General features: G+C 43.1%; 1 protein-coding gene across 1 annotated transcript in view; it reads right to left on the bottom strand.

Annotated features, from left to right (window-relative positions):
* Positions 1-18,051, bottom strand: part of LOC106582244 (leucine-rich repeat and calponin homology domain-containing protein 1) — a 100,426-nt gene that overhangs the window by 23,510 nt on the left and 58,865 nt on the right. Inside the window, exons 7-14 of the mRNA XM_082966899.1 lie at positions 11,409-11,496; positions 10,658-10,763; positions 6,525-6,691; positions 4,442-4,530; positions 3,725-3,805; positions 2,838-2,915; positions 2,705-2,747; positions 623-739 (exon numbers count right to left, since the gene is read on the bottom strand). Coding sequence (XP_082823025.1) covers positions 623-739; positions 2,705-2,747; positions 2,838-2,915; positions 3,725-3,805; positions 4,442-4,530; positions 6,525-6,691; positions 10,658-10,763; positions 11,409-11,496 — 769 coding nt within the window. The remainder of the gene's footprint in view (positions 1-622; positions 740-2,704; positions 2,748-2,837; positions 2,916-3,724; positions 3,806-4,441; positions 4,531-6,524; positions 6,692-10,657; positions 10,764-11,408; positions 11,497-18,051) is intronic.

Genomic DNA, 18,051 nt, shown 5'->3' with positions numbered 1-18,051 from the left:
ACAGACACAACAAAAACATCAACACAACACATACAAGCACCTGTTTCAAATAATTCCCTTCATCTATTGTACCTCTAGAAGCGTAAACAAAGGTACGATCAAAGTTACAGATATGCAAAACAGCAGACCGACACACAGGTCTAAAAGGTAATGGGTTGGCTAGTTAGGTAACAGGGTAGAGGTCACACCAGCAAACACACCTACTGGTCACATAGTGCTGAATCCTAACTTGAGATCCAAGTAAACGTTCATGCAATCTTGCATTGAAGTCAATGGCAGATTTTTGCAGAAACTCAATTACGCACGGATCTTGAGTTAGGATTCAACTTCTAATGCACTTAACCACATATCTAGGATGAGCTTACCCCTACTGTAGCCCTCTTTGGAACTGTAACACTTCACACAAAAACTGACTTGGGACCAGTGGTCAAGGGCATGAAGTGACCACACACACACACACACACACACACACACACACACACACACACACACACACACACACACACACACACACACACACACACACACACACACACACACACAAGATGAGGGGAATCAGAGGAAGGGATTGGCTGGTAAGCCTGAGGGGGCGTGGCCACCCATGGCTTGTTACTAGGGTTACCTGGTTGGACATATGTGTCTCATATTGTTGGTATGCAAGCTGGGCCTCCAGCCTGGCCCTCTCTAGAATCAACTCTCGTTTCTTCTGGAACTCAAAGCCTCCATCGGGAGTGTCCCACTAGATAAAACATACCAACCGGTGGAACTTATTTGTACATCTACCACACCAATTCAATCTTTACTTCCAGAAAGAATTATACTCTACAAAGGAGACAAGCTTACACTCTAATACAGCTCCAAAACAACATTCACCACAACTCCAATAAGTTAAACTACAAACAAGTAATCTTAACAATATCCAACTACCAACGAGCAGCAGAGCTATATTACAGCAGACAGGAATAGGAAGTGCATTGCTGCTTGCTCAGGGAGGGAGACTAAACACACACCAACTCAGGAGAGGGGTCTTAGTCTGTAACACAGATGCTGATATATTTTACCCAGATGGGGCACATACTCACACAATGGTCATAGTCAGAGGTCATGCAGTATAGGTGCTCAAAGGGTCCTCATACATTGCATTCGGAAAGTATTCAGGCCCCTTGACTTTTTCCACATTTTGATAACTTTCAGCCTTACTCAAAAATGGATTAAAAAAAAATATTCTCATCAAGCTACACACAATACCCCATAATGACAAAGCGAATACAGAAGAAATTATTGCAAACCCCCCCCCCCAAAAACAAATACCTTATTTACATACGTTTTCAGACCCTTTGCTATGAGACTCAAAATTGAGCTCAGGTGCATCTGTTTCCATTGATCATCCTTGAGATGTTTCTACAACTTCATTAGAGCCCACCTGTGGTAAATGGACTTGATTTGGAAAGGCACACACCTTTCTATATAAAAGGTCCCACAGTTGACAGTGCATGTCAGAGCAAAAACCAAGCCATGAGGTCGAAGGAATCGTCCGTAAAGCTCCGAGACAGGATTGTGTCGAGGCACAGATCTGGGGAAGGGTACCAAAAAATGTCTGCACCAAAAACACAGGGGCCTCCATCATTCTTAAATGGAAGAACTTTGGAACCACCAAGACTCTTCCTAGAGCTGGCCACCCGGCCAAACTGAGCAATTGGGGGAGAAGGGCCTTGGTCAGGGAGTTGACCAAAAACCCGATGGTTTCTCTGACAGAGCTCCAGAGTTCCTCTGTGGAGATGGGAGAACCTTCCAGAAGGACAACCATCTCTGCAGCACTCCACCAATCAGGCCTTTATGGTAGTGTGGCCAGACAGAAGCCACTCCTCAGTAAAAGGACTCTCAGACCATGAGAAGCAAAATTCTCTAGTCTGATGAAACCAAGATTGAACTCTTTGGCCAAGGACCACGTCTGGGGTAAACCTGGCACCCTCCCTACGGCGAAGCATGGTGGTGGCAGCATCACTCTGTGGGGATGTTTTTCAGCGGAAGGGACTGGGAGACTAGTCAGGATCGAGAGAAAGATGAACAGAGCAAAGTACAGAGAGATCCTTGATGAAAACCTGCTCCAGAGCGCTCAGGACCTCAGACTGGGCCAAAGGTTCACCTTTCAACAGGACAACGACCCTAAGCCAAGACAACGCAGGAGTGGCTTTGGGACAAGTCTCTGAATATCCTTGAGTGGCCCAGCCAGAGCCCGGACATGAACCCAATCTAACATCTCTGGAGAGACCTGGAAATAGCTGTGCAGCGACGCTCCCCATCCATCCTGACAGAGCTTGACAGGATCTGCAGAGAGCAATGGGAGAACTCCCCAAATACAGGTGTGCCAAGCTTGTTACGTCATACCCAAGAAGACTCGAGATTGTAATCGCAGCCAAAGGTGCTTAAACAAAGTACAGAGTAAAAGGTCTGAATAGCTATGTAAATGTGATATTTATGTTTTTTATTTTTACTACATTTGCTAAAATTTCTAAAAACTTGTTTTTGTTTTGTCATTATGGGGTATTGTGTGTAGATTGATGAGGAGGAAAAAACAATTTAATCCATTTCAGAATAAGGCTGTAACATAACAAAATGTGGAAAAAGTCAAGGGGTCTGAATACTTTCCAAATGCAGTGAAGGTGTGTACATTATGCAGTAAAACCAAATATGTGAGTCTTACCTTGGGTGTGGTTTGTTCTTCACTGCCGTCACTGTCTTGGCCACTGTAGTGAGAGAGAGAGGGACAGAGAGAGAGTAAGAAATAATGCATGTGTGCACGCAACGCGCACAGACACACAGACACACAGTCTTACTTGAGAGAGTCTTCCACCATGACCATCTCAACAGGGTAAAGCTGAACTCCAGATAGGTCCTCTGTTTCCATACTCACTCTGAAAGCAGAGAGAGTAGAAAGAGTGAGAGAGAAAGAGGCAGACAGAGAGTAGGGAGGTCAGACAACTACACAGATCCTCACAGATCAATGCCCAATGAGTGTCTTTTACCTCCAGTGAGCCAGACCTGGAGTCATTTCAGTCCCAGTACTGAACTATATGTTCACAGAACTAGGTAAGACAGCCAAATGCCTTATTATTGCTACCATATACATGTTGCAGAGCAGGAGGGAGCAGCATGCGGTACAGTGTGTGTGACAACGAGTGGGCTCTGACTCAACAGAAAATACACAAAGACATCGTGGTAGCTACAATGACAACATTCTGATGTGGCCAAGTGGGACATTTCACCCACAATTCCTCACAACATTGACCTGAAATATGGTTAGATGACGCATGGTGGATAATATATTCTGCAGAGTTAGTGTTGGGCTGTGTGGGAGATTTTGACTGCCTCTCTCTGCATAATATGACAATGAGCCATCTGTTGGGCTTGGGGATTTACTTGTTAAGGTCAGAAATGTAACCTCTGACTCATTAGGGATAACAGTACTCCAAAGTTTACAATGCAACTTTCCAATGTTACTTCATATAGAGATCTGCTTATGACGATATCAATCCTTAAGATGATCATGGCAATGACCAATTTCACCTTGAAAATTATCCTGAACATGCTGGTAACAATGATTATTAAATAAGGCCAGCATGATAGGCCAGCATGATAGTAAAAGTGAGAAAGGTGTAATAGTATTATAACCAGTTATAACCAGAAATAACCAGCATTATAACAGAATCGTAACAGAGCCCACCTGTTAGGGTCTTGTAGTAGCTCCACAGCCTCCTTCAGCTGGTTGATCATGGCAATGTGCGTTCCTTCTGTGACCTTTGACCTACGGGAAAGGAAACAGGAAGTGAGTCATCTTGTTTACAATTCAGAACTGTGTTTCATCAATAAAAAATGCTTTTGAATACGTCATGCATACAAAAAAATTATGGAAATGCTAACCTAATGTCGCCCTGGTATAGATAAAGGCACAAACAATATATGTGGTGTGATATGTAGCAGAACACACATAGCTTTGCTGTGGCAAGAAAATAGTATGGTGATAGTTTGTTTAAATAAAGAGCATATTTCTAAATCCCAAGCCTCTTTTTGGGCCACATTCTCCCGTTCGACAGTATGTGGGTCTCTATCTTTCACCTAAGAAAACAACAACCACAGTATAGAAGAGCCAAGAACAACTTAGGAGGAGCACAGCCTCTCAAAAGTCACCGAAGACGTTTCTAATCTAGCCAACAGTAAAGAGCTGACAGTCAATCAATCAACTTTAATACAGATGGGCAAAGAGTACTGCCCATAGAAGCATACAGTATAAAGAGGAAACACATCTTATAGCACAGAAAGCGATAGAGACTGATAGAGGGGACAGAAACAGACTGACACACAGAGACACACCCACTAGAGTGAACAGAGAGAGGGAGGAGAAAAAGACAGATGAAACACGGATGGATGGAGGGATACTCACGTCTGTTCAGAGGCCCAGTGTGTGTCTTCCTCTATCCTGAGGGGCTCGTCGTAGTCTGGCGTCCGTCCCTGCACGAGCAGGAACACACACATACACACACCGAGTTATACACACACGTGCGCGCGCGACATCAGCACCAGCTGCAGTCAAGTCACATGATCCAGAGAACAAGCCAGCGATTGGCTGCGGTTCACTTAAATTTTTCCTCGTGAGTGCGAGTGTATAAGCAGGCCAGTGTGCCTCCCTCCCTTCCTCCCTTAAAGATCTGCTGACACACTCCACATGGGGTTGGATATTATACCACCCTGCCTTTCACTGTCACACACACGGGACAGCAGGGGAGGGAGAGGGGGAGAGAGAAAGAAAGAGAGACAGGGAGAGCTCGAGAGGGATAGGCTTAAACATCAGCACTACAGGTATCTTCACAAAGCTGTGAACGATTTGAGAGACAAGGCAAGAAGGGCCTTCTACGCCATCAAAAGGGACATACACTTTTACATCCCAATTAGGATCTGGCTAAAAATACTTGAATCAGTTATAGAACCCATTGCCCTTTATGGTTGTGAGGTCTGGGGTCCACTCACCAACCAAAAATTCACAAAATGGGACAAATACCAAACTGAGACTGTGAATGCACTGTGAACTCTGTAACAAAAATCCTCTGTGTAAAACACCAAATAATGCATGTAGAGCAGAATACTCGCTAATTATCAACCCTTCCATTACAAAGCCATCACCTACAGAGAGATGAACCTGGAGAAGAGTCCCCTGAGCAAGTTGGTCCTGGGGCTCTGTTAACAAACACAAACAGACTCCACATAGCCCTGGACAGCAACACAATTAGACCCAACCAAATCATGAGAAAACAAAAAGATAATTACTTGACACATTGGAAAGAATTCACCCTAAAAACTGAGCAAACTAGAATGTTATTTGGCCCTAAACAGAGAGTACACAGTGGCAGAATACCTGACCACTGTGACTGACCCAAAACTAAGGAACGCTTTGACTATGTACAGACTTAGTGAAATTAGTCTTGCTATTGAGAGAGGCCGCCGTAGGCAGACCTGGTTCTCAAGAGAAGACAGGCTATGTGGACACTGCCCACAAATTGAGGTAGAAACTGAGCTGCACTTCCTTAACCTCCTGCCAAATGTATGACCACAGAGAAACATATTTCCCTCAGATTACAAAGAATTTGAGAACAAATCCAATTTTGATAAACTCCCATATCTACCGTATTAGGTGAAATACCAGCGTGCAATCACAGCAGCAATATTTGTGACCTGTTGCCACAAGGAAAGGGAAACCAGTGAAGAAAACCATTGTAAATACAACCCATATTTATGTTTATTATTTTCCCTTTTGTACTTTAACTATCTACACATCAGTACAACACTGTATATAGACATAATATGACATTTGAAATGTCATTATTCTTTTGGTAGTGTAATGTTTACTGTTCATTTCTGATTGTTTATTTCACTTTTGTTTATTATCTATTTCACTTGATTTGGCAAATGTAAACATGTTTCCCATACCAATAAAGCCCTTTGAATTAAATTGAATTGATAGACAGGCAGGCAGAGAATAAAAGAGGGAGAGTGGGTTATCCTGGGCTACCCTGGCGTGGAAATGCCCTTTTCCTTTTGTTAAAAACACTAACTCTTTCATTATTTACAGCACAGCCATTTCCCTATGGATCTTTCACAATGCAGACAGCATTAATGGACGTCAAACTGTAGTGTATAACAGGGTGCATTATTCCCTTAGTAACAGCTCCAGAGTCAGCCGAGACAGCTACACTCTTGGGGAAAAAAGGTGTTATCTAGAACCTTCTAGAACCTATCTTACCACAGAGGGTTCCACATGGAAGCAAATAGAGTTCTACCTGGAACCATCCTATGAGGACTGCCAAATAACCTTTTTGGAACCCTTTTTTCTAAGTGTAGCTCATAATGGATTCAGCTCATAAAGATCAGTTATTAAAGGTATAGTTAACCCTAAATGTCAAAATGGGTGAATTCAGCATGTTGCTCACCTAAGTCACTTTAAACCAAGTCTTTCAGTGAGTGAGTGAGACAGAGAGACAGAGCGACAGAGAGAGAGAGGCCCTTGCCTTGATGTAGCTGCGGAAGCGGTTGCTGAGAGCCGAAGAGGAGTCTCTGTAGCCTAACTGTTCCTTCAGGTCTTTCAGGGCCTCTGTTGGGCTCTCCTCTATCAGTTGCACCCCGTCCCCGTGGGGGTCCGCTACAGGGGGGCAGACATTAAGGTCAGAAGTTAGAGGTCAGGTCAGAGAATGTCACATTTCAAAGGCATTTACTTTATGGAGACACAGTCGCATATATATACGATGACCAATTCCAATATTGTGTTTGATCGCTTGTTTATGGGATTTGGTTAGAACAACATTACAACCTCTGCACTCTATATAAAATGATAAACTGGGTGGTTCGAGACCTGAACGCTGATTGGCTGAAAGCCGTGGAATACCATGGGTATGACTGCTCTAATTACGTTGCTAACCAGTTTATAATAGAAATAACGCACCTTGGGGTTTTGTGGTGCACGGCTACTCCATGTTGCGCCATGCATAAGAACAGCCCGTAGCCATGGTACACTACATGCCCAAAAGTATGTGGACACCTGCTCGTCGAACATCTCATTTCAAAATCATGGTCATTAATATGGAGTTTGCTGCTATAACACTCTCCACTCTTCTGGGAAGGCTTTCCACTACATGTTGGAACATTGCTGCGGGGACTTGCTTCCATTCAGCCACAAGAGCATTAGTGAGGTCGGGCCCTGATGTTGGGCGATTAGGCCTGGCTCACAGTTGGCATTCCAATTCATCCCACGGGGGCATTGTCATTCTGAAACGGAAAGGGCCTTCCCCAAACTGTTGCCACAAAGTTAGAAGCACAGAATTGTATAGAATGTCATTGATATAGATATCCCTTCACTGGAACTAAGGGACCTAGCCCGAACCATGAAAAACAGCCCCAGACCATTATTCCTCCTCCACCAACCTTTACTATCGGCACTATGCATTCGGGCAGGTAGCGTTTTCCGCTAAACCCAGATTCGTCCGTCGGACTGCCAGATGGTGAAGCACGATTCATCACTCCAGAGAATGCATTTCCACTGCTCCAGAGTCCAATGGCGGCGAGCTTTACACCACTCCAGCCGACGCTTGGCATTTTACATGGTGATCTATCTTAGGATTGTGTGCAGCTGCTCGACCACGGAAACCCATTTCATGAAGCTTCCGACAAACAGTTCTTGTGCTGACGTTGCTTCCAGAGGCAGATTGGAACTCAGTAGTGAGTGTTGCAACCGAGGACAGACAATGTTTACGTGCTGTGTGCTTCAGCACTCGCCAGTTCCGTTCTGTGAGCTTGTGTAGCCTATCACTTCGTGGCTGAGCCGTTGTTGCTCCAAGATATTTCCAATTCACAATAACAGCACTTCCAGTTGAACGGGGCAGCTCTAGCAGGGCAGAAACTTGACGAACTGACTTATTGGAAAGGTGCATCCTATGACGGGGACACTGAACTCTTCAGTAAGGCCATTCTACTGCCAATGTTTGTCTATTGTGATTGCATGGCTGTGTGCTCGATTTTATACACCTGTCAGCAACGGGTGTGGCTGAAATAGCCGAATCCACTAATTTGAAGAGGTGTCCACATACTTCTGTATATATTGTTTATATTGGTCATATACCACAAAACCCCCAAGGTTCTTTATTTGAGCTGTTCTTTCCATAATATGGATTTGGTATTTTACCAAATAGGGCTATCTTCTGTATACCACCTCTATCTTGTCACAACACAACTGATTGGCTCAAAAGCATCAAGAAGGAAATAAATTCCACAAATTAACTTTTAACAAGCCACACCTGTTAATTGAAATGCATTCCTGGTGACTACCTCATGAAGCTGGTTGAGAGAATGCCAAGAGTGTGCAAAATTGTCATAAAGGCAAATGGTGGCTACTTTGAAGAATCTCAAATATAAAATATATTTTGATTTGTTTATTTTATTTATTTAACCTTTATTTAACTGGGCAAGTCAGTTAAGAACAAATTCTTATTTGTGATTCTTACAATGATGGCCTAGGAACAGTTTAACACTTGTTTGGTTACTACATGATTCCATATTATTGTTATTTCATAGTTTTGTTGTCTTCACTATTATTCTACAATGTATAAAATTGTAAAAATAAAGAAAAACCTTGGAATGAGTAGGTGTGTCCAAACTTTTGACTGGTGCTGTATATCGTTTTTTTTTGTATTTTTTATCATTTGGGTTTATCAGAGTTCTGCTGTAGAATTTAACTAATGGTCTAGAAACCTACAGAGAGAATCTGCACAATCTCCCTCTGTTTTCTGCCTGCCTCTCTGCCTCTCACTCTCTGCCTCTCACTCTGCCACTCTGCCTCTCACTCTCTGCCTCTCACTCTCTGCCACTCTGCCTCTCACTCTCTGCCACTCTGCCTCTCACTCTCTGCCACTCTGCCTCTCACTCTCTGTCACTCTGCCTGCCTCTCTCTGCCACTCTGCCTGCCTCTCTCTGCCTGCCTCTCTCTGCCTGCCTCTCTCTGCCTCTCTCTCTCTGCCTGCCTCTCTCTGCCTGCCTCTCTCTGCCTGCCTCTCTCTGCCTGCCTCTCTCTGCCTGCCTCTCTCTGCCTGCCTCTCTCTGCCTGCCTCTCTCTGCCTGCCTCTCTCTGACATGATTGAGAGAGTTCGAGGTGGTCTATTAATAACCAGTCTTCTGGTCCGGGAGTGAAGGTCTACAGAGAATCCATCAGAGCTCTGCTAATATAACAGCCCAGATACTCTGACAGCTCTGGATAGAGGTAGCTGTATTCTGCTGTCCGCTACTTTATTTTACAGTATGGATGAATCCAACCTTTTTGTATCAGGCCCTTGTCTTCCAATCCATTAGAGGATTTAGGGACTAAAAGGTGACGAACCCCAACTCCTCTTATCTAAGTCAGTCTGATTTAGCCTGCCGTTTAACACACACATTGTGATATTCTTATTACACACTCCACCTTCACTTTCAACACCATTCCCACCCAGTCTGAGGCCCGCCAGCCTATCAGTGACCCACTCCCAGACTACTCCCTGGGTGTGCTGACATAGCCTTACTGGTGTATATCTTTATTCCCTGTCCCCACCACACACACTCATCAGAGTTTAGCCAGAGTCAACACTCCCCCAGAGCTCCCTCCATCCCTCTCAAAAACAACAATCAGGAAAAACGACCCACTGAGCCACATAGAGAGACACCATGAAGGATCCGGAAACATCTCTTTTATCCCACTTCCTCCCTTTAGCGCAACATTGACAATGTTTCTATCCTCTGTTTCCTCTGGTGGCAGATAGGGAAATAAGCCAGAGGCCTCTCTACAGTCTCTGTCTGGGCTGTGTTACTGTGTTATCCCAACCTGACGATGTCTGGCATCTGGAGAGACAGAAATTGTGCCTCACACACAGGCAGCCCTGCTGGCTGTCCCCTTCTCCCATTCAGGAGGGGCTGTTATCAGGGCTGGACGGTTACTCATTGACAAACTGGGGTTGAGATATCCACACTGAGTGTCTAGTCATATGTCGGGCTAGGAATCATTCAGTGGTTACTTGGTTACTTTCATTTTGTGCGCATCTATCAGTTACAAATACATGTCAGTACATACACACAACAAGTAGGTCACATGGGAGAGAGGCATTGTGCTGTGAGGTGTTGCTTTATTTGTTTTTTGAAACCAGGTTTGCGGTTCACTTGTGCTTTATAAGATGGAAGGGAATTCCATGCAATCATGGCTCTGTATATTACTGTACATTTTCATGAATTTGTTCTGGACCCCTGGTGGCATGTCTGGTGGGGTAAGTGTGTGTGTCAGTACTTTGTGTAAGTTGACTATGCAAACAATTTGGAATTTCCAACACATTGTTTCTAATAAAAACAAGAAGTGATGCAGTCAAGTCTTTCCTCAACTCTCAGCCATATTAGCCCTCTGATTACAATGAACAGCAAGACATGACACTGTTCTGGGCCAGCTGCAGCTTAACTAGATCTTTCTTTGCAGCACTTGACCATATGACTGGACAATAATCAAGATAAAACTAGAGCTTGCAGGACTTGCTTTGTGGAGTGTGGTGTCAAAAAAGTGTGTGTTTGTATGTGCGTGTGTGTGTGGGTTGGGGGGGTTTACCTGTTAGAGCGCTGATGTGTTCGCTGGAGTCGTCTTTGCTTAGCCCCTCCTCCTCTGTGATGTGGGACATGGGGACATTGAGACTCAAGCTGTCCTCATCTGAAGGCTGAAACATCCACACAGTTCAGTTACCAGAAACACTAGCAAACATTTCTGTTCCAGAAACCAAATCAAAGCATCTCTACAACTGCTACAACGCAACCGGATGTATTTCAGTCAGAAGAAGCCAAATGTTTCAGCTACAAAAAAAAAGATTTCAACATACTGCTGAACAGATGCTCATAATTGGGTTCTCTTCAACAACACATCCCAAAGGCGTCGTTCTAGAGAACTGTCGTGTCATACCTGACAATATCCATCTTATTCATTACTTTGATCACCACAAAACACAGTGATGTCATGGTGAACAAGTGTATATGAAAGTAAGAAAGAAAAAAAGAACAAACAAACGATAGAAAGATATCAGGCTGTGGCTGTGTGCTCAACTGAGTCCAGAACGGCTTTGAAGAGCTGGTGACGATTCAACATCAGCAGGCAGATGTGTTCTTTCTTGCATAACCTTACATTAATGTACATTTCCAAATGTTCAACTTATGACGCAAAACAAAAAAACAATTGTTTTTTGTTTGTTAATGCATACTGTAGAATACACAATGCATATGTTACACACATACAGTATGTGCATGCATGAGTGTAAGCGTGTGCATGCATGCAAGTGAACACACACACACAAACACCCCCTTCATCCTACCTCGGTGGCAGACAGTCTCTTGTCCCCGTTGTCGCTGCCAACTCCTGAGTCAGTGTCCTGTTTCTTATTCTGGTCAATGTCCTCCGTGCTGAGAAGAGAGGGGTGAGGGGTGAGAGAGAAGGATTATGGGACGGTCAGGGTCAGGAGGTAAAAAGGCGCGCGGAGGAGAGAGGAAAGAGGAGAAAATGACAGATAGCAGCGTCTAATCGCTCCGATCACACAGACACAGCAGGACTGTCACTCTCTCTTTTTCTCTCGCTCTCTCTCACACACACTCAGATGCTCTCATAAACTCACACACACACTCACACACACACAGAAGCTACCTTCAAGGGAAGTGATCTACTAACGGAGTCTCCAGACAAATGAACGGTGATGTGGTCTGAGATACACTTCTCACACACACAGATGCACGCGCACACACACACAAACGTCTCGTTGTTTCTAGGCCACCTACATTTGCATCCCTAGGGAGCATGTTCACTGATCACTGTGAAGCATATGGCATATCTGTCCTAATCTTCATTCATATCTATCCCATTCTGGCCTCACACCCTCTCAATCATTATCATCATTCAATATACCAGTCATAAGAGAGTCCGTGTGAATGTAGTTCTACTGGAACACTGGACAAGTCTGTTGGGTTCCAGTACTGTGGGTCTCTCTATGGCTGTATTATAAATAGTTCCGCTGCTCTTTTCCTCTATTGCCAGGAGTGTATGTATGTGAGAGGGATGTGAATGTGAGTCTCTAAGCTCTCCCGGACAAAAGGAACCATTATCCTGCCCACGCGTTGCAGTGGGGTGGGTTATAGGGGTGGGGGCAGGCATTAAAAGGGCACATTCAAGGGCCCAGGTTTCCAGTCATGAGGCACGGTTTCGACTGCTCCTACAGTCTTGCTTCGGTACTGCAATTTAACTGATGCCCAGCCCAGAAAGACAACTTCCATTGATGGCCACAAAGAGAAGGGTGATATGAAAATTCCTAATAAGACCTTTGTAAAAATCACCTTTGTACACAAAACATCCATTGAATTATTCAAATAATTGTCATGAGGCAAAAACATTTCCATCACTCACAGCCGAAGATATTAACATTTTATATTCATCCAATGTCTGCCATGCATTTGGATGATGTGATCTCGTCGTCGCTGCTCAAGCTGTTCCCTGTGCACGCTGAATGCTAGTGTGCATGTGATGTTGGCCCGTGTAAACCGGATGCAACCCAGATATAGACGTCCATAAATCAGCGTATGTGAACATGAGAAGATTACCTTGAAAACAACGGTCAGGCATCTTGAAGACAGTTCTGTATACCTCAGTAGGCACATTACAGAACATAAGATCCTCCCTCCCTGCAAAACACTCTCATACACACAGAGAGGAAGGCTCAGCCACAGCACTAAAATGGAAAACACACCTGGGTTCAAATACATTTGTATTTGAGTATCTGGTATTTAAAATACTTTTTCTGTGTATTGGAGTATTTTCAAATACACAGTCCAAAACAAGTACTTTTATTTGAGTATTCGAATGGTAATTATTATAATATTTTTTTTGTTGTCAATTTCTTTAATTATTTTGTATTATTTAGGGGGCAGACAGCTTCCATCAATGTAATTGTCTGCATCATTTCCAATCCCCATATATTTTTTTGTAAATATATACCGTATATGTAAAATATACAATGCATTCGGAAAGTATTCAGACCACCTCCCTTTTTCCACATTTTGCTACATTACAGCCTTCTCCTAAAATTTATGAAATAACTTTTTCTTCATCAATCTACATACAATACCCCATAATAACAAAGCAACAGGTTTTTATAAATGTTTGCAAATTTATAAAAAATGTAAACTTATTTACTTAAGTATTCAGACCCTTTCCTATGAGAATCAAAATTGAGTTCAGTTGCATCGTGTTTTCATTGATCATCCTTGAAATGTTTCTACAAATTGATTGGAGTCCACCTGTGGTAAATTCAACTCATTGGACATGATTTGGAAAGGCACACACCTGTCTATATACGGTCCCACAGTTCACAGTGCATGTCAGAGCAAAAACCAAGCCATGAGGTCGAAGGAATTGTCCATAGTGCTCCAAGACAGGATTGTGTCGAGGCACAGACCTGCGGAGGGGTACCAAAAGATATCTGCACCATTGAAGGTCCCCAAGAACACACTGGCCTCCATAATTCTTAACCTCTATGGGCTAGGTGGGACGCTTGCGTCCCACCTACTCAACAGCCAGTGGAATCCCGTGGCGCAATATTCAAATACCTTAGAAATGCTATTACTTCAATTTCTCAAACATATGACTATTTTACACCATTTTAAAGACAAGACTCTCGTTAATCTAACCACACTGTCCGATTTCAAAAAGGCTTTACAACGAAAGCAAAACATTAGATTATGTCAGCAGAGTACCCAGCCAGAAATAATCAGACACTCATTTTTCAAGCTAGCATATAACGTCACATAAACCCAAACCACAGCTAAATGCAGCACTAACCTTTGATGATCTTCATCAGATGACACTCCTAGGACATTATGTTATACAATACATGCATGTTTTGTTCAATCAAGTTCATATTTATATCAAAAACCAGCTTTTTACATTAGCATGTGACTAGCATGTGACTAGCATTCCCACCGAACACTTCCGGTGAATTTACTAAATTACTCACGATAAACGTTCACAAAAAACATAACAATTATTTTAAGAATTATAGATACAGAGCTCCTTTATGCAATCGCGGTGTCCGATTTTAAAATAGCTTTTCGGTGAAAGCACATTTTGCAATATTCTGAGTAGATAGCCCGGCCATCACGGGCTAGCTATTTTCACACCCACCAAGTGTGGTACTCACCAAACTCAGATTTACTATTAGAAAAATTGGATTACCTTTGCTGTTCTTTGTCAGAATGCACTCCCAGGACTTCTACTTCAATAACAAATGTTGGTTTGGTTCCAAATAATCCATAGTTATATCCAAATAGCGGCGTTTTGTTCGTGCGTTCAAGACACTATCCGAAGGGTAAAGAAGGGTGACGCGCCCGACGCGTTTCGTGACAAAAAATGTCAAAATATTCCATTACCGTACTTCGAAGCATGTCAAACGCTGTTTAAAATCAATTTTATGCGATTTTTCTCGTAAAAAAGCGATAATATTCCGACCGGGAAACCCTGTTTTCGTTCAAAGACGAAAAATAAAAACATGGTGTCGGCTCGTGCACGCGCCCCAGTCTCATTGTTCTCAGATCGACCACTATCCAAATGCGCTACTGTTTTTCAGCCATGGCCTGCAAAGTCACCATTCAACGTTCTGGTGCCTTCTGAGAGCCTATGGGAGCGTTAGAAAATGCCACGTTATGCCAGAGATCCCTTGTTTTGGATAGAGATGATCAAGAAGGCCAAGAAATAGTCAGAGAGAGCGCTTCCTGTTTGGAATCTTCTCAGGTTTTGGCCTGCCAAATGAGTTCTGTTATACTCACAGACACCATTCAAACAGTTTTAGAAACTTTAGGGTGTTTTCTATCCAAATCAAACAATTATATGCATATTGTAGTTACTGGGCAGGAGTAGTAACCAGATTAAATCGGGTACGTTTTTTATCCGGCCGTGCAAATACTGCCCCCTATCCCCAACAGGTTTTAAATGGAAGAAGTTTGGAACCACCAAGACTCTTCCTAGAGCTGGCCACCCGGCCAAACTGACCAATCGGGGGAGAAGGGCCTTGGTCAGGGAGGTGACCAAGAACCCGATGGTCACTCTGAATGAGCTCCAGAGTTCCTCTGTGGAGATGGGAGAACCTTCCAGAAGGACAACCATCTCTGCAGCACTCCACCAATCAGGCCTTTATGATAGTGTGTAAAAAGGCACTCCTCAGGCACTCCTCAGTAAAAAGGCACATGACAGCCCGCTTGGAGTTTGCCAAAGGGCACCTAATGACTCTCAGACCATGAAAAACAAGATTCTCTGGTCTGATGAAACCAAGATTGAAACCAAGAACTCTTTGGCCTGAATGCCAAGTGTCACGTCTTGGAGGATCCTTGATGAAAACCTGCTCCAGTGTGCTCAGGACCTCAGACTGGGGTGAAGGTTCAACTTTCAACAGGACAATGACCCTAAGCACACAGCCAAGGCAATGCAGGAGTGGCTTTAGGACAAGTCTCTGAATGTCCTTGAGTGGCCCAGCCAGAGCCCGGACCTGAACCCGATCAAACATCTCTGGAGAGACCTCTGGAGCGATGCTCCCCATCCAACCTGACAGAGCATGAGAGGATCTGCAGAGAAGAATGGGAGAAACTCCCCAAATACAGGTGTGCCAAGCTTGTAGCGTCATACCCAAGAAGACTCGAGGCTGTAATGGCTGCCAAAGGTGCTTCAACAAAGTTCTGAGTAAAGGGTCTGAATACTTATGTAAATGTGAAATTTCAGTAAAAAAAAATATATATAAACTTGCGGGGCCTCCCGAATAGCGCAGCGGTCTGAGACGTCACTACACAACCGGGTTCGATCCCGGGCTGTATCAAAACCGGCCGTGATTCGGAGACCCATAGGGCGGCGCACAATTGGCCCAGCATCGACCAGGTTATGAGAGGGTTTTGCTGGGGGGGCATTACTTGGCTCAATACGCTCTAGCGACTCCTTGTGGTAGGCCGGGAGCCTGCAGGCTGACCTCAGTCATCAGGTGAACACGGTGTTTCCTCCGACACATTGATGCGGCTGGCTTCCGGGTTAAGTGGACTGGTGTTAAGAAGCGCGGTTTGGCGGATCATGTTTCGAAGGACGCATGACTCGACCTTCACCTCCCGAGCCCGTTGGGGAGATGAGACAAGATCGCAAAAACAATCAAACGCTATGATGAAACTGGCTCTCATGAGGGCCACGACAGAAAAGGAAGACCCAGAGTTACCTCTGCTGCAGAGGATAAGTTCATTAGAGTTAACCGTACCTCAGATTGCAGCCCAAATCAATGCTTCACAGAGTTCAAGTAACAGACACATCTCAACATTAGATGTTCAGAGGAGACTGCGTGAATCAGGCCTTCATTTATTTAGAATTCAAGGCACACTTAACCAGCATGGCTACCACAGCATTCTGCAGCGATACGCCATCCCATCTCGTTTTCGCTTAGTGGGACTATCATTTGTTTTTCAACAGGACAATGACCCAACGCACCTCCAGGCTGTGTAAGGGCTATTTGACCAAGGAGGAGAATGATGGAGTGCTGCATCAGATGACCTGGCCTCCCCAATCACCCGAACTCAATCCAATTGAGATGGTTTAGGATGAGTTGGACTGCAGAGTGAAGGAAAAGCAGCCAACAAGTGCACAGCAGATGTGGGAACACCTTGAAGACTGTTGGAAAAGCGTTTCAGGTGAAGCTGGTTGAGAGAATGCCAAGAGTGTGCAAAGCTGTCATCAAGGCAAAGGGTGGCTACTATGAACAATCTGAAATATACAATATATTTTGATTTGTTTAACACTTTTTTGGTTACTACATGATTCCATATGTGTTATTTCATAGTTTTGATGTCTTAACTATTATTCTATTATTCTATGTAGAAAATAGTAAAAAAATGTCATGTCTACTTGATGTCTACTATTATTTATTATTCTATGTAGAAAATAGTTTTAAAAAAGTCTGTGTCCAAACTTTTGACTGGTGCTGTAAATGTTTTATATATATTTTCCTTTATTATTTTCCCCTAACCCTACCATCCATCCCCTAATTTGAGTAAACTAATGCACAACAACTCTTAGTCATCTAATCTTCTACTTCCAGCTTATACATACTATATACATTTTACTGACACAGTATGGTTTACAATTGTTATCTTTTGTTTGTTTGTAGTCCCATCCTTCAGCTCCACTCAAACCCTCCCATCTATCTCTGAAGACCATCGAGTTTTGATTTCTATTTGCCATATCTTTTTCAACTGTGCTGTGATGTTTCACAAAAGTTCTGAACCTTTCTATCTCATAGATTCTACATATTGTAAATTAAAGATAAACATTTTTGCTAAGAGTATTATTATATTATTAATCGATTGACTATGGCTTTTTAAATCACACAGCAGTGCTATTTGCAGTTAGATCCGGGGAAATGTTGCAATTCTTCCGCCATTCCTGAACCTGCGACCAAAAACAACCTACATATGGACAGTACCATAACAAATGATCTAATGATTCTGTTTCTTCGCTAGCATATATATCTGCAGATACTGGGATGGTATGTATCCCCTATATATATATATATATATATATATATATATAAAACATTATATTGGTTGCAAGACTTTTGTATAATAATTTAAATTGAAAAACTAAGTTTTATTTGGTGTATTAGTTCATGGTTAGTGGAATGGTTATTTGTAAAAACCAAATAGTCTGACAAATTGTATTTGACAGAATTTTCAAATACATATTTCAAATACTATTTTCAAACACCTGGTTTAAATGCATGGGAGTGTATATGCGTCAGTGTATTTGAGTATTTCAATATACTTTCAAAGTGCATTTCCACATACATTAAAATGTTCAACTACCTGTCTTTTCAAATAAAATATATCTGAATACTTACTTCAAATATATATGAAAGTAATTGAGACACTTGAAATAGTATTTGAACCCAGGTC

The sequence above is a fragment of the Salmo salar genome, chromosome 21 (genome assembly GCF_965601325.2).
Source record: "Salmo salar chromosome 21, fSalSal1, whole genome shotgun sequence".
Classification (NCBI taxonomy): Eukaryota; Metazoa; Chordata; class Actinopteri; order Salmoniformes; family Salmonidae; genus Salmo; species Salmo salar.
This window is presented reverse-complemented; position numbering and strand designations above follow the sequence as displayed.